The sequence below is a fragment of the Desmodus rotundus genome, chromosome 11 (assembly GCF_022682495.2).
Source record: "Desmodus rotundus isolate HL8 chromosome 11, HLdesRot8A.1, whole genome shotgun sequence".
In the NCBI taxonomy this organism is placed as follows: Eukaryota; Metazoa; Chordata; class Mammalia; order Chiroptera; family Phyllostomidae; genus Desmodus; species Desmodus rotundus.
This window is the reverse complement of record NC_071397.1, coordinates 63,777,557-63,798,487: the sequence shown is the minus strand read 5'-3', so window position 1 is coordinate 63,798,487 and position 20,931 is coordinate 63,777,557. Positions and strand designations below refer to the sequence as shown.

Here is a 20,931-nt window from a genome sequence, read left to right as displayed (position 1 = left end):
TCCTCTCCCCCTACCCAACTCCAGTCATTGCTGTAAAGGGATAATGCAGTAACCTCAGGTTGACCATGTCTGAGCAAGCCTTACCCTATCGTATCACTATTCTACCCATTTTCTTCAGAGCAAGCAAGGCAAGTGTTCCGAATGTGCTCTCACCCCTTACTGGGCCTCCGAACAGGCTTCCTCGCTCAGATGATCTGCAGCTATAGTGTGTGGGTTTTTTTCTTTTTCTGATGAATCTTTTCATGGCTGGCAAGATGACACTAAAGCCAACAGCTTCGTCTCTCCGGCAGTCCCAAAGGATGCTGTTTGCTTTGGGGTGGGGGATGAAATAGAAACTATGGGTTAAATTAGCACTATTGGTGTGTGCTTTATTTTTTCTGCAGCTTTATTGAAATATACTTGACATAATATTGTGTAAGTTTAAGGCGTACAGTGTAGTGGGTTAATATGTATATATTGTGAAACGTTTACCATAACAAGGTTAGTTAACACATCCTTCTCACATAATTAACATTTTGTTGTTGTTTCATGTCAGTGTTTTTCTTAAATAGCCTGGGGCTGGGTTCCCTTCCCCTCTGACCAAGTTGGGGACACTTACGAAGCAAAATGCACCCCCTACTCAGAAAGCCCTCTCCTGGCCAGTATCCTACATTCTTAATTCACAAATAAGGCCAGAGATGAGAGACAATGCTGAATTCAACTCACAGTGGACCCTTCAGCCCTCATAGGGGGTTGTGCTGGAATTTGGAGAAATCCGATGGTAGAGTGACTAGGAGATAGGCATACACTCTTATGGCCTTGAGACTAACTGCAAAACACTGAAATCGTCGTTGTATTCACTTCTTTTTCTCTTTGTTTCTCTGCAGGGAAGGAGATTGGTGGGAAGCCCGCTCCTTGACAACTGGAGAGACGGGTTACATTCCTAGCAATTACGTGGCTCCGGTTGACTCTATCCAGGCAGAAGAGTATGTTTTGTATTGTTGTTTTCACTTAACTACCTTCTTTTAAAAGTTATTTGGCACAACAAAATACCATTAACATGGTGCAGGAGGGAGAAGAAATTCACTGGCGTGATTAGGCGCGGAGAAACTCTGGTAATGCCGTGCTTCCCAGGCCTGTGCCATGGTATTTTGCGGTATCTGTCTCATACTGCTACTATTGCTAACTGTTTTTTCTTTAAGCCTGCTCACTTTTTAAAACATACTCATTTTGAAAGGAAACTTTGTATCAGTAACCTAATGAAAACCCAATATGCCTTGCCATAGATAGAAAGCAACCATAAAAATGTGATGAAATCCTAGCTGGAGAATATATTATTGCCAACAGTGGACTATAATAGTCCACTGAAAAAAAGAGAAAAGAAGGGAAATTAGGGAGAAAGATTTGGGGGGGGTGGCAAATAACTGTTAACAATCAAATTGAAATTGTTCTCCTCAGTCTAATCAAAAGCACTAAAAAGGTATACCTCCTGTGCCCCAGGTAGAACTCTCTCGCATAGGTTGTGCCCTACGACTTGGTACATCCTGCGGTGATGCATTTCAAATGGTCCTTTCCTTTGATTTGGGGTCTCCGTTGGTTTCTTTGATAGTAAGTAGTGACTAGCAGTTAGCCTAAAGGTTTCACTGCTAACAGTTTTGGAGATGGCCCGTAGGCTGGGAGCATTGTAGGAAGACCAACCATTGTTCTGCCTCCTGGCATGTGGGAACTCATTGGCACTTCCAATGTGGAAGACCATTGGTGGCTTGTGTGGTGACCCTAATTTCTGAATTGAGGGAAAGGGAGCTGGACCTTGATCTCCCGAAGGCAGGAACCTGGCCTTCTCCCTGACACCTTGGGGACCTGCCTCACCTGCTTAGTGGAGGCCATCCTGCCTTAGGAGAAGAGTCAGCCCAACCTTTGGCTCTGATATTTAACTTTGCCCTGGATTTGTTTAAGCTCCAGGGAGGATTAGACTGCACACCTCAGCCAAATCCCCGCTGGATCACTCTCCTGTCTTTCATCCCTTTGCATCCCCTCTGGGGAGACCTGTTTTGTTCCCCACTCTCACATCCTCAACCATCCCGAGCTCCTTTTTTCTCCCAGCGAGTGTGTTTCATCAGCAGTGAATAAAGGAATTTGTACTGAATTTTTATTTTAGGGCAGAGGAGCAGACATCTTTCTGTTCTTTCAGCATAAAAGGTACAACCGAAATGTAGCATTTTTTTTAATTTAACTAAGAACCTACCCACTATATATTTAAGTTGTATTTATAATCATCAAGATTTTTAATATTGTGTTTTAAAAAAATACAATAGCATTTAAAAATAATGCCTGTGGTTTTACATATGCAATTAATTATCATGATTTTAAATACTATTGTTTTCGTGCAATCCATTGTTCTAACAGTTCTCTTTTCACCACGTTCGTGTTTGTGCTACATTTTAATGGGTACAAACCCACAAAGTCATTTCTCACAAATAATTGGTATAATTCCTTTTATACCATCTAGTGCTAGGTTAGAATTGCTGCACAGTCTGGTGCCTTTAAAAGTCACTGCGGAGCTAACACTCAGCGTGTCTTTTCTTATCTTCAGTGAAGCTCTTTCATTCACAAAAGAATTTGACAGTGAATATATAATAGCTATGTTCAAGTATAATGAATTAAAATTTCATTTTAGAAACTGGATCCTTTCACAGTTAAATATTCTAAAAATTGTTCCTTTACGCAGATTCCAATGGAATGCTTCCAAATTCTCTTCTCCCTGGGGTCTCGGAGCACCTGCGGCTTGTTCAGCACCTAGTGCTGAAGCGTTACCTAGTTGCTGCACCATGATTAGGGCTAGAGAGTGCAGGGGGGAGATGAAAGACAAACGACAAAGCTGGTGAGGTGACTTGATGTGATTCCTCCTAAAGTGGCACAGGAGTGTCATCCCAGAAAGAACATGAACACGTCCGTGGCACAGAGTCGTTTCCAAGGACGTGCTTGTTGACTAGCGTAGTCACCTGGCCCTGCAGCTGTGCCCGAGCGCACCTGTGGCAGGCCCCAGTCCAGATGCCTGGCAAACGCCTTCTACTCATCAGCCTCCTCACACTTGCTGGACAGGAAGACAATACAGTCAGCATACAAGGCCAGCACTTGTGACAGATTAGGGGTAGTCTTGACCATTTTTTCAGAGTTCCTATAGGTAGGAAATTACTGAAAATATTGTCTTTGTTCTTTATCCATTCTGAGGTGTTTTTTTTTTTAAGTGCCTGATTAATGGCCTTTACCTACACTGAGACTATGTTTTGTTATTTCCCAGGGATTGTAATTATGCTCAGAAATCCTTGGTGTTGTGGGTATGTGGGGGAAGAGCTTCCTGTGGCTGCCATTTCAAACAAGGTCTTGGATTTCTCTTTTTAGGCAGGCAGGTGGCAGATTTAACACAAACCAGTTCTTGTCGTCTCTGGAGGGAAGGAAAATAACCCACAATTCAAATCTAATTGTTTTTTAAAGAGTGAAAGAGATGGATAAGGGGTGGAATTAGGAATAGATTGAAAGGGAACTAGATGAGACTAGGAAAAAAATATTAATAGATAGGGAAAGGCTAAGTATGAAATCAGAGGTTAGGATTCATGGGCAAAAGAGCTTGCATGATTCCATTTTTGTAAATGATCCTTATAAAATGTTTCCTTTTCTCGATCTCATTTACAGGTGGTACTTTGGAAAACTTGGCCGAAAAGATGCTGAGCGACAGCTTTTGTCCTTTGGAAACCCAAGAGGTACCTTTCTTATCCGCGAGAGTGAAACCACCAAAGGTAAGATAACAAGCTGAAGAAGATGGCTTGTCATTCAAAATCTGTGAATTGCTCAGAAGAGATGAAAGGCTTATCTCTAATGAACCAGGATTGTTAAATGGCACGTATCCTCCCTGCCTTGTGAGGGAGTCCTATTTTCAGCTTTTCCTCCAGGCACAGGGGCGCCCAACCCACAGCCTGCACAGCCCAGGATGTCTGTGAATGTGACCCAAAACAAAATCATAAATTTACTTAAAACATTACAAGAATTTTTTGTGATTACATGTTGCAATGTATTTAATGTGTGGCCCAAGACAACTCTTCGTCTTCCAGTGTGGCCCAGAGACACCAAAAGTTTGGGCACCCCTGCTACAGACAGCTCCAAAAAGACTGCAGAGGCCCCAAGTCAAGACCTTCCTCTTATAGCAGGGTCTGGGGCAGCAACACTCCTTCCGTTGCACAAAATCACAGAATTTTCACAAGTCATTTAGAATTAGGAATTTCTGAAACTCTTAGTTCCTCAAGTACCAAACATATAGGTTGTTTTTGCATTTCTTTGTTTTTTTCATTCCTGAGGACTGTTCTTCCTCCACCTATTGGCCTTTTCATGATTTAACATCTCATTAGAGCCCACTGGAGGAGCTGGTCCAAGGAGAGGATCAGTGGCCTTCTAGCTTGGCGTAGCAGACACTGGTGATCTGCTCCTGGGAAAAGTATTGTGAGGCAGAAAGTGGAAGCTCCCTTCTAGAGAAACAGTCCCTACGTATTCTTGGTACAGGCCACCCCTGCCTCTGTGACGCTCCATGGGTAATGGAGACTGGGGGAGCAATCGCAGCCTGGAATATCTGTGTTCTCTTCTTCTTCCTGGGGGAAGCAAGGAAAATGGGGAAAGGGAGAATTGTGGGAAAAAATTCAAGAAGCCTTTATTCTCAAGGGCACAGTCATTTTATTGCTAATATATTCTGACATTTTCAGGAAAAAGTGTTTTCTTCCCATGTTACTGAGTGGAAATGTGTGCATGCGCATGTGTGAGTGAGTATATGTGTGTGTCTCCTCCTGGTAATTGTCAATCGGAGTAGTCAAGTAAATGAGACCTAAATAACAAACGAGGACTCAAAATGATTGGAGCTGCTAATACTTTGCATGTTTACCAGGTGCCTATTCACTTTCTATACGTGATTGGGATGATATGAAAGGAGACCATGTCAAACATTATAAAATTCGCAAACTTGACAATGGTGGATACTATATCACCACCCGGGCCCAGTTTGAAACACTTCAGCAGCTTGTACAACATTACTCAGGTAACCTTGATTCTAACTAGCGGCTGACCATTTGGACGCTGGCGGGACGGGGTGGGCACAGAGCAGGAAAGGGGAAAGGCAGGGAGAAGAGAGGTACAACGTGTATGTGCAAAGTCACTAGTAAAATACAACTGACCCTTGACCAACATGGTTTGAACTGCCCGGGTCCACTTCTTTGCGGCTTTTCTCCTTCAATACATACGTACTGTAAACATATTTTCTCTTCCTTTTGATTTCCTTAATCACATATCTTTTCTCTGGCTTACTTTATTGTAGGATTACAGTATATAATACATACAACACAAAACATGTACTAGTTAACCGTTTATATGTGCTCAGTAAGGATTCTAGTCAACAGCAGACTTTCAGTAGTTCATTAAGCCTTTGGGGCGTCACGAGTTACACATGGGTCTCCAATGGCATGGTGGCCGGGTCCCCTAGCCCCCGTGCGGTTCAAGGGTCAACTGCAGTTTTCTTTGCTAGCCCCTCTAGGTGGGTAGATGGGTTCTATTGATGGTTTTCTACCATAATTATAAGTTCCATCAAAAGATTCTGTAACTGCTAGTTTTCCAAGTGGAAAGCAATAGGTTAAACTGTAAACGGTATCCTGCCTTTTCCTCTGCAGAATGTAATTGAGAAACCGTGAGAGGGGGCAGGGACAGTCTCTGGGAAGGAACTCACACGGGGCCCCACGGGGTGCTGTGTTTCTGCCGTCACCTTACACGCAGCACTGTCTCAGGCGCGACTGCACGTGCGTGTCATTCTCGTGACTGGAGGAATTTCTCAATCCATTCACCACGTTCTCCTCCCCACCAATCTTCTGTTTCCTAAGCTAGACCTAGACCTACGTGGCTCACAGCTCAGTTACAGCTACTACTGTTTTAAACAGCAGATCGGTCTCTGTCCTAACACCCAGACGTCACCATTAATCTGTTCTTCCTAGAAATGTATACTTAGATGTTTAGACGTGCGATTTGTACATTTTATTAAAGAACATGGCCTCCTGTGCAAGTAGTAAAATGATTGCTTTCTTTCCTAGATTAGCACTACACAGTAGACACAGGTGGACAGAGATATGCATGTGCAGACACAGATCTGTATCCCATTACACCCAGGAGTGTTCTGTGTCACCCACATGTAATTTTATATGATTCTTCAGGACAGAGGCAGTGCCCATAACAGTACGTGACTTGGCCTCAACTCTCGCTGCATGCACATGCATTAAAAAAACACTAGTATGTGTGTGTAATTGTTTAGCAACCAATAAAAGCAGTCTTTTGAAAATGGCAATAAGAAATATTAGTGCCTATTTGTTGATCCTTGGCACTAATGAACAACTGAAAAAATTAGCAACACTTAGAGTATTTATTGATTAGGCATTGGGGAACTTGGTTTATGTGGATTCTGATGAAATACTTGAGAGAAATGGAGCAGAGTATCTCCCTGAGCTTAAGTGACATACTCAAAATGCCTGCATGTTATAAGGGTTTTTCAAACGCCAAAATATATTGCATTATAGCCAATCATCAGCAGGATCCCCAGGGCTTGGATCATTTGAAAGTGCTGTGTTAGAAAGGGCACCTTAATAACATCATAAAGCTGGAAGGAGAGAAAGGATATGAAGAGTAACAGACATATTTTTAATCTCAAAAAAATCCATCTCAAGTTTGACTTGTTTTTATATTGGCTTTTCCTCTTCCCTCCTTCTTTCTCTCACACAATAAAATGCCTTTGAAATATCAGCTCATAAATAATTTCCTGTCTAAACATCTCAGAACCTAATTCTATCAAAAATAAAGGAATAAAAAAGTAACTTACAGCTGGTTCTTGGAGAAAAGGCAACAATACCACATTTGATTCCCCTGGTCCAAAGGACCTCCGGCGGGGCGGGGCCTGTCCACTTCACAGCCCAGTCTTCTGCAGCTTTTGTCACTGCCCCGATTCCTTGTCCTTCTTCACCTTTTCCCACCTGACGATGTTTAACTTGGCATTTAGACAGTTTCCCCTCACCATCACCGTGGCTAGATTCTAGAAGGCATATTCTTTAAAGGGAGAGAGAGAGAGAGCCCTCCAAATCACCTCACAGTGACAACTGCTTCTCTCTTTTGGGAAATAGAGCTCTTTTACATCCTTGAGTTTCTACAGATTTTAGTTTTTGTTCTTTCCGTTTACACACCAGACTCCTAAATTATACACTGGAGATTGTCATAAACATTTTTAATGGGAAATATCAAAGAAACAAGAGTACCTTGCTAGTAGAATAGAGTCACTTAAAATGCCAGAGAAATCACTAGAGAAATGTGGCCTCATTTTCCCTGCCAGGTATGATCTTCACCCTTAGTTTGTAACAACCTAATGTTCTGCAGAAGGATCCTATACTGAAGTTACAATTTTAAATACACTCCCCAGACCCTTGATGTTAGAGGGGGCAAAGGACAATCATACTGACATTCTGCATTCCAAATATACTTTTGGAAATTAATGGAGGTATTTTCAGAGAACATACTATTTATTAGCATATTGGGCTGAAAATGTGTTTTGTTTTTTCACCTAGTGAGTATAGAAACAAAACAGTCTGTATCTGTTTATGTGAACAGGTCATACTATACCTGGGGATGGGGAGGAGTTCAGTTTCAAATGTCCTCTGTCCTGCTTTTGACAAACATGTTTCAATGTGTGGCGTCGAATCCCCCAAGATGCGTGCGGTTCCCTGCGCTGCAGCGCTGCTGGAACAATGCCGCGTGCCAGCTGGGTTTGCGTGCCTATCGGTGTTGTTGTCTCATGTGTTCTGCTTTTCTCTCCCTCTCCTGCCACTGCGCCCCGCTCCATCAGAGAGAGCTGCAGGTCTCTGCTGCCGCCTCGTAGTTCCCTGTCACAAAGGGATGCCAAGGCTTACCGATCTGTCTGTCAAAACCAAAGATGTCTGGGAAATCCCTCGAGAATCCCTGCAGTTGATCAAGAGACTGGGAAATGGGCAGTTTGGGGAAGTATGGATGGGTATGCTAAGACTCAATTATTCTGTCACTAGCTTCCTCATTTGGGAAGTCCTGAACATCAAAGATGGAAGGTGAAAATAAAGACTGTGCAACCAGAAGGAAAGTTTGGATTATTAATAGCAGGGAGTAATGGTTCTGATTGTGGAATTCTAGAAGTTCTAGAAAGAAAGATATAAGTGTTCAAGATTGGCAACTGGCTCAAATTATACTATTATATGTTGTCTCAATTCACAAACCAGCAAATGGTACGAGGAATGTTCTGGCCTGCACCAAATGCATTGCTCTTCAGTTCCAACTGCAAATGCTTGTCCGATGACTCGGCATCACCCTAAAGGGCAAGTCACCTTCCATCTTTCCTAGTGCATGCATGATTATGGATTGTAAGGACTGTGTTTTCTTTATTAATCCTCTTTCCTGTAGAGAAAGCTGATGGTTTGTGTTTTAACTTAACTATGATTGCATCAAGTTGCACCCCACAAACTTCTGGATTGGCTAAAGATGCTTGGGAAGTTGCACGAGATTCGTTGTTTCTGGAGAAGAAGCTGGGTCAGGGGTGTTTCGCTGAAGTTTGGCTTGGTAAGGCAGAAGGTACATTTTGTTATGGCTGCATCTCAAAGCCGATTAAAAGGATGGTTTTGAACAAAGCACATTTAACAGCCTTTGGGACCAAGACACTTAACCTGGATAGCTGGAACAGACCATCCAGATTTTCAGAATATGGCAGTACCTTCCTGTACCCTTCTGTCCTACCTTAGGTGGTAATTAAGGCACAGAAAAGAAACCAGTACAATAGGAACCTGGTGTTTCTTCTTCCTAAGACATGGGAAGGTAAGATGCTATAGACAGGCTACTGTAGGAGGAAACCATGAGCTTTTCTGCTCAGTGGGCCTGGATTTTTTGCTCAATCTTTACTAGCTGATTAACCTTTGGCAAAGGGCCTATTAACCTCTCTGAGCCTCAATTTCCTCATCTGTGAAACTGGAATGATACCTGCTTCATAGCATTATTTTGAGGACTACAAGGGACAATATGTTTAGAGTCCCTTGCACATAGTAGGTGCTCAGTAGACACACATAGTTCTCTTAATTTGGTTGTCATGCCATTGATAAGGCAATCTGCCCTAGGCCCTCCCCACTGTTTTTATAACTCCCTTTCGGGCAACGCAGGTTTGCTTAAAGACAATCCACCCAAAACATATGTCAGTAAGACAGTATCAGTGCTTATGGAATCCTCCTTCTGCATTTCTTAGACTCAGTTAAAATAATATAGCTAAGTCCCTATTGTTATGTGTCAGTAGGTGCTTAAGTGTAGTCTGCACTAAAAGTTTTAACACAGTTAAAGCACTCAGAACAAGCCTGGCAATGAGTAAGTACTATATAGATACAAAGTTACAGACAGAGATAGAGATAGAGAGACATAAAAGTAGAGAGAAAGATAGATAGATAGATTCTCAGTTATATACATATATATGTACATGTATAAGCTGTTTTAATAAGTATCATTATTGTCTTTCAGAGTTTACATTGTTGTGTCCATCTTGTCTGGACTTTAACTTGAATATTGTCAAATATGTTTGTATGGCCTTCCTCTCCCCCTTCTGCCCAATTTATAATTGATATTCTGGGTCCTAAGGATTTTAACCCAATCACTAATACAATCAGGAGTGATTGGGCACTGTATAAAACTTTTTCTGCAAACTTTTAAATTATCAACTTTAAATCATTACACATATTATTAAGATTTTGTTTCCCACTGAACATTAAACCTCATTTTGTGGTAGTTAGGGTCAGGATGGAATGCCAGTTGTTATTAGAGAAAAAAATCTTTATTGAAAATTTGGGGGTGCTGACAATATTTAAAGAGCAAAGACCACTTACAAATTGTTAAATTTCCTTTGAGTTTAGTAGTCAGATATTTTATAAGGCTTGATAAGTTCTTCTTTAAGCTACTAGTTCTTTCATGATTCATATTTTTACAGGTCACATGCTGTATTGATACGAACCATGTGTTATTTTTAACAGGGTAACAAAACTTTCTTCAATTTACAGAACTTTTTAATTGTAAAATCAGTCATATTAAATATGAAAATTAATCTTAATCCAGCCTTTTCCAAGTAGAAAATAACATAATCTAATTTAGCAGATTTTTTTTGTTTTCCTTATAGTTTTAATTCAAGGTCAGAGGACTGATAATGGAAACACATACCAACCACTTTTTTTTTTAATTTGGGAGCTGAGAGAGACTCAAAAAATAATCCAGTTTCATTTCAGTATTCTACAGATGAGGTAACTGATGATCATAAATGAGGCCTGCTTCTGGACCTACTAGGTTATTTTAACATGTTGAGTTTAAATATTTCTGTTCCCTCTTAGCTGTTGTCTGACTTTTTCAGTCTAACTGATAGAAGTCCTTGCTCTGGTTATGGCTCACCGTCAGTAAACCCGAGGAGTTGTTCTTAGCTGGTTGAAGTATGGGCAAGTAGACTGTGAGCTTCTTCCTAGTGCTTATCACTAATTCCAGTCTTACTTACAGACCAACTCAAGGACTCAGTCAAGTATTGAGATAGCTCATCCATTGCAGACAATGGGAAGTCTAGAGATATAATTTCCAGACATCCTCAGCATGTTGCCATATTTTTTAAATGGTATACCCCATAAAATGGAACTTAATCTCAATTCTTCCATGCTCACTCTGCTGCCTAATGAATGGACATTTGATGGCCAGGCTCATTCTAACTCCTGGACTTTCATTTTTGTGAAGAAATGTCCAGAGCTTTTGATACAAATTTGTAATCACATGGCTGAACCAGACAAGGAAAGTGGTATACATCAAAATGAGAAACAAGTTAAATTTTATAAACCATATTATAGCCATATATAATGTAAACATACTTTTCCTGTTGAAATACTTGATAGAGTCCTTACATTTGATTGTTTTCGGTCAACAAAAACTATATTAAGTGTTTAACTTAAAGTCTAACTTTATGCAAATATCTATTGATTAAACAACTTTTTTTCACCAAAAGAGGACCTTTGGTTTGACCTACTGTTGTGGGATGTCCGCAGGCACCTGGAACGGAAACACGAAAGTAGCCATAAAGACTCTTAAACCAGGCACGATGTCCCCCGAGTCGTTCCTTGAGGAGGCACAGATCATGAAGAAGTTGAAGCATGATAAGCTGGTCCAGCTGTATGCGGTGGTGTCTGAGGAACCCATCTACATTGTCACCGAGTATATGAACAAAGGTCGGGCACGGCCTCTCGGCTTCACCTCACCATGACCCACAGGGCTTGTTTCGGGGAGAGGAATGGAGTTGCCTGCTAGCTTTTCTTTCCTGGTTTCTGCATGAGTCAAGCATTCCCACCAGGAAGTGCAGATCGTGTGCTCATTAACGAAAACATTTTAAAACAGACTGTGACCTCGAGTTTGCCCCCAAGTGCTTGTGATACCACTACCACGTGCATGCTGCACGTGAAGAGTCCAGCTCTTCTCCGTTACGGAAACACTCATTTTTATTATCAGTGATACAGAAAGCTGTGAGTTTGCTGTTGTTTTGAATGCCATGGCATGTGTTAAATTTCCTTTTTGCAGAGCTGAACAATTAATATCAGACACTGGTCTCTGGGCTAAGATTAGTCTCCATCTTTTAACGTCTTATTTTTTTTGTCATCTCTCTTTTTAAACATCAAATGAAGAAAGACACGATTTTAAAGAGCACATTTTATTCTCATTCTCTCTGCGTGTGGCTGTCTCTCTCTCTCTCCTAATCAAAGCAATATTGTTGGGGATAAGGCCAAAGATCACTTTGTTTTGGAAAAATAGATGAACCAAACAAGAAATGTCCTTAAAAGGCAATGCATTGTACATCAGAGGATTACAGTGTAGTTTTTCCTTTCCATGTACTTTTAAAATATATTTGGAATTTTTTTCCTGGCAGATTGTTTGTCCTTTGTATCCAGGGTTATTTGGTAAATAACTTTGTGATTAAAGCATGAAAGAAATCACCTTGACCATCATGTGCCTCCAGCCTCCCCACATGACTGTTTGCACCCTGGTGTCCCTTCTGAGCTCCTCAGGCCCTGTTACCAACGTTGGCGCCGAAGCTCCAGCTGTGTTGATGCAGGGGCCCTTAAGGCCTGGCTGGCCATGAGCTACTTGCCCCACCTTGTATTTCCCAGATTTTCTTTTCTTTTCTCTTCTGTTTTTTCCTTTTCTTCCAGACCTCTTCTTGATTTAAAATCTGTAAGTAAGCTAGGCCAGTGATTCTCAAACTTCACTATGTGTCAGAATCGCCTAGAGGGCTTCTTAAAATACAGGTTTCTGGGCCTACCCTCCAGAGGTTCTGACTCGGTAGGTCTGGGGTGGGACCTGAGAGTTTGCATTTCTACCAAGTTCCCTGAGGGCTGCTGTCCCTGCTGGTCCCAGGACCACAGTTCGGGAGGCACTGGGCTGGGAGGTGTTTCCCCACCTGACCCCTTTGCGCAGGGCCGACCAGGGAACGAGACAACTGGTACAGCTCTTCACATGTCCTTGTGACAAAAAGGGAATTGAGTCCCATTTCTTCTAGTTTTATCGAATTTTTGTTGTCCTTGGAAATGACATCACCATTATTTATTTTTCAAGGTTTTTTCTGCCTTTCACTGCATAGTTTTTTCTGGGTTTTTGGTATAAACATTTCTTTTGCACTGATGGTGTTACTTAATTCAGTTACCTCACTTCTAATAAGAAAACCAAATATAGCCCTTTGTTGGAAGTTGTTATCTTTCAAAGTAAATTGAAATGGTTTTATGTTTTGTTCATAGGAAGTTTACTTGATTTCTTAAAAGATGGAGAAGGAAGAGCTCTGAAACTACCTAATCTTGTGGACATGGCAGCACAGGTAGGCCTCAGGGTACCTTGATTGCTGCTTTAGATGCAATGACGTGTAAGACATCAAGCCAAAGTGTAATGTGCTCTGTTCCCTTGATTTCCACAGGTTGCTGCAGGAATGGCTTACATTGAGCGCATGAATTACATCCACAGAGATCTGCGATCAGCAAACATTCTAGTGGGGAACGGCCTAATATGCAAGATTGCCGACTTTGGATTGGCCAGACTGATCGAAGACAACGAGTACACAGCCAGACAAGGTAGGCACTTGAATGACAACGGCTCGTGATCACATCCTTGGAAACAGTGATTTACTACACAGCCCTTCCTCCCTCCTTCCCTTTCCTTCCTTCAGAGGAATGACGTTTGAAATGTCATTCTACAAATGGGCTTTTGTCTTCTGGATCTGACAGGAATCTGACTACGCAGCAGGTGGGATATTGCAGTGGGTTTCAGTAGATGGACGAGATGTTCCTTTTTTGATGAGTGAGTGACGCGGTCCTCCTGGTTTGTTCCACCTTCCTCATGGTGTCAAGGCCCGGGACACTTTGCTTTTGGAGAAGAAGGGTTGTGAAAGGCCAGGAGATTAGTCAAGCAATAGCTCATCACTCTATCAGAATCTCAGCAAAAACAGAAGACATGCTCATTGGATAATTTAATAAAGGAGTTATTTACAAAGGTGTAGGAAAGGTTTAGGAAAACCAGCAGAGCATGATGGGTATCCCAAAGCTAGTGACAGCAATGGACCCAAGCCTGAAGGCAAAGGGGGTGGGAAGTAGCAGGCACCAGAACTAAGGACGCAGCCATGCTGAGAGGCCACCTTTTCATTAGAGAGAAGCATCAGGGGTGGATCTGGAGGACTCATACCCAAGCTCACTCTTCAGCCCACCAGTTCTCCTGCCAAACCCAACTAGGAGCCAGAGATCAAAGGAGCCCATTGATGAGTTCAGATAGGTCCAGAGCAAGAAGAACAGTAAAAAGGTGATTTAGAGGGAGAATAAAAGATAACATAGTTACTTGAAAAATCACCTCCTTTAACCATCTACTTCATCCTACCCCCTCCAAAGATTTGTAGAATTAGCCTCTAGAAAAAAATATATCCAAACCATCAGCCACTCCAGTGGGGCAGCTTTCGGGTGCTGTAGGAGTACCAGACACCAGAGAGGGAACGCCAGTGTTATCTTCTGTCCTCCTAGATCTTCACATAATGGTCAGCAGGTAAAGCTGTGGAGGTAAATGTGCTGTTGACAATTAAACGTAGGCTCCTTACATAGATTATAACGCTTGTGTCTGAAGGAAGGGCTTCACTGTGGTTGTTTTAACCAAAGCCTGGTTATTCTGAGCAAGGCTGAGCGGTGACTGGAATATATTATAGAGCAGTGCTTTCTACTAGATTTCAAAAAGGCCACTTCTGGAATTCTTATTCTTACTTATTTTTTAATTCTTTCATGGCATGCCAATTCTTCCCTGCTTTTATCATTCTCAGCAGTCTCAAGTGATGAGGCGAAATGTTAAACTAAATCCTGAATCCTGGCTCGTACAGATACTGTCCAAATGCAGAATTACATGTCGGTCAGACAGCTTGGCTATTTGAATTTCCCCAACACGTGGCAGTTCTTGTCCTGGAGCCAAATGCCCACACAGCAAGCATGCCCACACATTACACGCACACGGCGATGCGGGGCCAGATGGCATGCCGTATCTCTAATCAAAGGCGCACGGGCAGCTTTGGTTGGCACTGGCAGTCCAGAGAAAAACGCGGACGTGATTTTGAGTCAAGGTGAGCGGAGAGAGTCTGAAGTGCCGCTGCGTCTGAAACCTGGCCCTAAATGACAGGGTTTACCCTGAGGCAGACCTGTCAGATCTCAGTTCACAGGCCTGGAAGGAGAGCGGAGCGGAGCAGAGTGAGTGAAGGCTGCAAGGCATGAATACTTGATTTAGGAAGGGGTGAGATCTTGGCATTTGGTCCTATAAGCATTCTTTCATTCCTCCCGGTGCTGGAGGGACTGGTTCAGGATTTGTTTCTCCCCTTCTGGACTTGGGGCTGCATAGAATTTGTGTTTAACAGCCTTGAACCATCAATAAATGAAAAGGTTAGGGCCCAAAGCCCAAGGATGCTGGCGGGGAACTCTTGCCTCTTGCCAGGGTCTGGCTATTTAACTTAGTTCATGGAGTGAGGGCCCCCTGGCTATGGCCCTGGGTGATCAGTGCCCCGGGGGAAGGCATGTGAGAGCCCCTCACAGCTGCTGTGGAACAGGGCCAGGGGCTACCCTTGGCCCTGGCCATCACTCAGACCTTCTTCTTAGGTCAGCTGTCCGGATTGCTTTTCTGGTGGCTTTCTCGCCTCCACCATTACTTTCCCAGACGCTGTCCTGGTGCCTCTCAAAGGGTCGGCCTCAAAACCTTTGTAGCGTGTCTCCTTCTCTTAATTTCCAGAAAGAGTATCCCACCCTTCCTTCTTAAAATTCCTTTTTCTTCTCTCTTCCCTTTCAAAATATCTTTAAATCCATGCCAAACACAGGAAAGAGATAAGTAAGAAGTAAATGGACTGGAGGATTCAGCAAGGCGGGGGAGGGACACAAAGGCTGGGGGCCCCAGGATCTGCAAGAAGAATGAAAGACATGCTGTCCTACAAGGAAGGAGAGGCAGGAGCAGGGGCGTGTATGGAACACCTGCGGAGTGCCGGGCCTGAGCGGGAAATGTGAGGAGTGAGAGGAAATGATAGGAACCCGCTCGGAGGGGTTAGGTAATTCATACAAAGTGACACAGCTAGTGAAAGAGCAGAGGCAGGATTTGAATCTGGGTTTGGCTGTCCGTATGGTGTCTTCCCTCTTAAGCTGTATTGACTGCCTCTCATCCAGACAATGATTAAAAGAACAGGAAATTGTGAGATTAGTCCTAAGTCCCCTTTTCCCTTTACTTTATGGAAAAGTTTTTAAGGGCCACCTCCTACCATGCCTGTGTGAGGGAGTTGGAAAGACCTTCATTTTCTAGCTCTACAACAACTCAGCTGTTTATAAAATTCGTCCCAGGGGTCTGCCCTGCCCTGGCCTCTTTACAAGGCAGGAAGGTCCTGGTGTGTGTCTGCTGGCGTGCTCTGCAGATGGCATGCGTGCTGCACGCTGGAGGTTCTGCTGGGGATTAAACAGCTCCTCCACACAGCTGCTCCATGTGCCTGGTAATATTTGCAAGTTGGGTTTTGTGGTCCCCACAGGCCACAGCCAGGCAGCATCTTGATTATGGGAGTGGGAGCAGTGTTCAGAAGCACGTGCTGAACACAGGTATTTAGGACTTTGAGTGACAGTTGTTGTTCAGCACAGTTGTGACCTTCCCATCTCAGGGCACACTGAACTGTCTGTCACCCCTCTGGACAGATGAGATGGCATTTCCTAGGGCACAAGCAGAATCGGAATATGGACCTGCATTAAACAGCCCTTCCGGTGTTCCTTTCCTCCCACCGCCCCGCTGCACGGGACGGCACACAGAAGCCCCAGGTCAGGAAGAAGGTCAAGACTAGGCCCAGAGTCTCCGAGGGTGATCCTCTGCCAACAGCATTCTAGAGGCAACTGGACATTGTCTGGCGTTGCTCATTCTCTTTGACCAGTACATTTCCCTCAGTGATAGCGGAAAGATCTCCTTTAGTCATAAGCTCTTTGCTAAATTCTGATGAATCATGGTCTCTGAGTAACACCAACATTAATTATTTGAGGGCTTTGTCTGTGCAAGGGACTAGGCAAGTGTAAGGCTGCACGGGCACAGCTGAGGAGAGATGTGCAGGAGCATTGCCGAAGGCAGGCAGTACCAGGTTTGAAACCCAGCTCCGTCGTCTGGGGCCTCGGACAAGTCCTCTAACTTTGCCACATCTCAGTTTGCTTATTTGTAGAAATATATTTTACCTGCTTTGTGTTTTAATTTTTGCCAATATTAAGTAAAACAAAACATTTAACATATTTAGCATAGTGCCCAGTGCACAGCAGGTGGTGAGTAAAAAATACTCACATTATGTCCCCTATAGGAATAAGTTTTGGATACTAAAATGCAAGAATGGATTATAGACACAGTGGTAAGGCTCGAACACTATTCGGGAAAGGGAGAGAGGAGTCAAAGATAATTCCCAAACAGTCAAATGCAAATAATCATGAGAACGGAGCTGCCAACAACAGAAATGAGTGAGTCGGGACGACCTTATTTTCAGAGAAAGAGGGCGAGTTTGGTTCCGGATATGTTGAGCTTGAGGTGGTTGTGGAAGTACATCCAAGTGAGGTGTCGAAGCCCAGAGAGGTCAGTTGGAGTGCCCACTGCCACGGGCCCTCACCTTCCAGCCCTCCCCGCCACTGTGCCTCAGCTGACCTGGCCTCTCACCCCCATGCTGCCTACAGCCTCCCCTGAGGTCTGACCACAGCCTCCCTCTCCCCAGCACTGTACCTTCACCCCAGAGTCACTCCACAGCTGCCCCGGCCCTGCCTGTGCCATGGGTGCCACGAGGCACTTCTGTCGGTCTTGCCCTCACACATCCACACCACACCTGTCTGCTGTAACCACCAACACGGCAGCTGTCACCCAGCTGCACTTGCCAAGACTCATAGCCCCCGGCCATCAGACAGACAGGAAGCAGTGGGAGAATTCTTGACAGGCTTCTGTTTCTTTCTTCATAGCTTTCAGGAAGCTCAGTGTGACAAACACCAGTTTAAACCTAACAAGTTGAGATAGACCTGGCTTATGTATAAGAATGACTTGCATTGGTGCACCTTACAGGTTTTTGGAACTATAATATAAAAACAATAAAATGAATAAATCTGAAGTGTACAGATCAATGAATTTTTACATCTGTATGTGTCCCCGAAATCACCCGCCGATGAAGACACAGAGCACTGCCGGCACCCTGGAAGGCCTCCTCATCCCCCTTCCAGCCAGTGACCACCGCCAGAGGTGACCACTGTTTCTACCACTACCGCAGTAGATTCGCTTTGCCTGTTGGTGAACTTCATATACGTGAATCGTTTGTGTCTGGCTCCTTACCCATCGTTGTATGTGTGAGATTCATCCACATTGCTGCGCGTTAACAGTTGTCCTTCCCTTTACATTGCTGAGTAGTACTCCATTTTACTAATGTATCAGTTCCTCCATTCTGCTGGTATTTCTAATTTGGAGCTGTTATGAATTAAGCTGCCATGGTGGTAGGTGTACGTCCTCCTACTTACTGGGTATATTCACAGAAGTGGAATTGTTAGGTCGCCGAGAGGTCTAGCATTTGTAGCTACTGCCCCGCAGACTTTGTGGGTATGTCTTTAAAGGGAGAGTACCCAGTTGCTGTGTTGTATTCCCTCTAGGCTGCTGAGGTGGCTGGTGAGACTGAGGAACCTGTAGTTGGGAGTTAGGAGCCCAGGCTTTGAACTGAGCTCTGTCACTTACAATATGCTGTCCCCGGGCAAGTCACTTAACCTTTCTGAGCCTCGTTTTTAGCATCTGTAAAATGGGGATCAAAAATAATTACCTTATATAATTCATGTGAGAAGTAAATGGACTGCCTATAAAAGCTCTTTCAGGGTTGTGAAATATAAAAACCATTCTCGTAACCTGAATGTTTTTGTGTTTGATGTATATTTTCTGTGAAAAGTATCTTTATTTTTGTACCTAAAGAAATTTTTCAGGAAAAAAAGACTATTGGTGATCAGTAAAGAAGTATCAATCTCTTAAAAGGAAAATATCATATCATTACTTCTCAGCCAGCTCTGTTTATCTGCACACTTACCACTTTGTATTCACTACATGGCCCCAGGGCTCCTCACCCTGAATACGAAATGCTCACTGTCCTCTCCTTTCTCATCATTGCCTTCTCTGTTGGGAACTGTCCCTGCCTCAACGCTGCCTCTGTTGTTGTTGTTTTAGATTTTATTTGTGTATTTTTAGAAAAAGGGGAAGGGAAGGAGAAAGAGGGAGAGAAACATCAGTGTGTGGTTGCCTCTTGTGCACCCCCCACTGGGGACCTGGCCCACAACCCAGGCGTGTGCCTTGACTGGGAATAGAACCGGCCACTCTTTAGTTCACAGGCCAGCACTCAATCTACTCAGCCACACCAGCCACAACAGCCTCTGGTGTTTTTAATCTTGTCAATGCTGAGTATCCACTGGGTATTCTCAATAGTGCCACTGGTGGTTGTACACTCTCTCTCTCTCACATACCCACAGAGACACACACGTGAATAACCAAGTCTTACTATTTCTCTGTGGAGGTGATTTGGCCTGAAGACCAGCACAGAGCACATAGTAGGCATTTAATAAATATCTGTTTGCAGCAGGGAAAATAGCCAAAATCACTGTCACCTCTCCACACTTCTCAGGCATGCTCTCCTACTCCGTGAGCAGTACGCACAGCTCTCTCTCTGGGAATCGGATACAGTTGTGACTGCAGGAACATCCGGAATGATTGTTTGCGACACCGGTATTCCCTGTGTACATCGATACTCGCTACCCCAGCAAGACTGTCCTTGGGGTAAAGGGACACGCAGGAGCTTGGGAGTGAGATAAGCCTGTGTTCAAATCCTGACTCTGCCATTTCTGGTCACAGATTTTGCATAAGCTGTATCCTTGCTGAGCCTCAGCTTTCTCATCCGTGACACAGGGCTGGTGTTGGTAACCTTTCAGGTGGTTGTGAGGGTTAGAGAAGACAGTTGGCAGAGCTGCTGGTATTATTCACTCCTTCCCCCTCCACCTGGCAGCACTAAGCTTTGTGTCTTCTTGTGTAGCCGGACCTCTTTCCTTCTTCACACACACCTACGCACACAGCCCTCCCCTCCCAAAGATGGCAGGAACCTGACCTTTGAAGTCAAATTATCTGGGAATGAATCCTAGCATCACTGCTAATAAGTTTTGAGACTGTGGACAAGTTACTTAACCTCTCTGAGCCTTTATTTCTTCCTCTGAAAACAGGGATAACAGTTATCTGCATCACAGAATTGCACGGCTTCCCTGGGAACGTACACAAAGCAAATGCTGAGCTGTTACAGTTTTAATTAGTAATGGTAGTAATAGTAATGTCACTACCATTGATCAATGAGGTAATAATAGCAGCCCTCTCTCCCTCACACTCACACACTCACACACTCACACACACAAATGCAACACCTCCCTGGTCTTCCCTGACTCTCCCTTCTGGCTCTGTCACTTAGAGGACCTGCCTATTTAACCCTCTCATCTCCGGATTTGAATCATCACAAAGACAGGGACGTAGCGTTGCTCTGTGTTTTGGGTTTGTTGGGGGGTTATTTTAAGGTCTAAGTTAATGACAAGTTCATTGTCGAGGAAGCAAACATCAAGGCAGTTTAATCTCTGGATCTTTGGAATGTAGGCAGAAACGTGCATCCGGACTTTGTATAAGACCTGCTTGCTGTAAATTTAGGTTTGTGTATTAAATAGAAAAAGAAAAATGCCTCTGTTCAAATGCTTTCAGTATTGAGGGTTTAAGTTGAATAGATTATTATCTGGAGAAAAATTCACGTATAAATTAGACTGCAAAGAATTCATAATTGTTGCAGTTTTCATGTTAATTATTTCATGTTAAAAAATTGTTACTGCATAAATTAACACATTCTTTCATGGAGAACATATTTTAGAAAGATTTGTTACTTTAATAACTCTTTGTGTATTAGAAATCCCAGATGCCTGTACTAATTAAATATAATCAGATTTTGGATTCAAAAAGCACAGTAGCCATTTAACACAAACAAGCAGGCAGCGAGGTTGACAAACAGTCAGAAAGAAGCGGATCCCTGTTTCTTTCATACTCTGAATTTCACAATTCAGAGCTGTGAATTCAATTCCAGGCCTTCCTTTGTATTACTAGGACTGGGGATTATCGGACTCAGAGAACGCCAGCTTTCCAGCTCAAGGGCTCCTGCAGAATTATTAATCAGCCTCTTCTGAGGCCCCTGTAATCCGGTGGCAGATCAAGGCTGATCTCGCCGCGAGATGCCCTCCCTCTGCCCCTGTCCGCACATGCGTTTCTTGT

General features: G+C 43.5%; 1 protein-coding gene across 8 annotated transcripts in view; it reads left to right on the top strand.

The window, feature by feature from the left end:
- Positions 1-20,931, top strand: part of FYN (FYN proto-oncogene, Src family tyrosine kinase) — a 201,274-nt gene that overhangs the window by 151,002 nt on the left and 29,341 nt on the right. For 6 of the 8 annotated variants that reach the window (XM_053913814.1, XM_053913813.1, XM_053913815.2 and 3 more), the window contains 7 exons: positions 867-965; positions 3,673-3,776; positions 4,910-5,059; positions 8,476-8,643; positions 11,121-11,300; positions 12,858-12,934; positions 13,031-13,184. In XM_053913814.1, coding sequence (XP_053769789.1) covers positions 867-965; positions 3,673-3,776; positions 4,910-5,059; positions 8,476-8,643; positions 11,121-11,300; positions 12,858-12,934; positions 13,031-13,184 — 932 coding nt within the window. Of the gene's footprint in view, positions 1-866; positions 966-3,672; positions 3,777-4,909; positions 5,060-7,891; positions 8,057-8,475; positions 8,644-11,120; positions 11,301-12,857; positions 12,935-13,030; positions 13,185-20,931 lie in introns of all 8 variants that reach the window. The other 2 variants (XM_053913819.1, XM_053913818.1) reach the window with 2 other exon arrangements.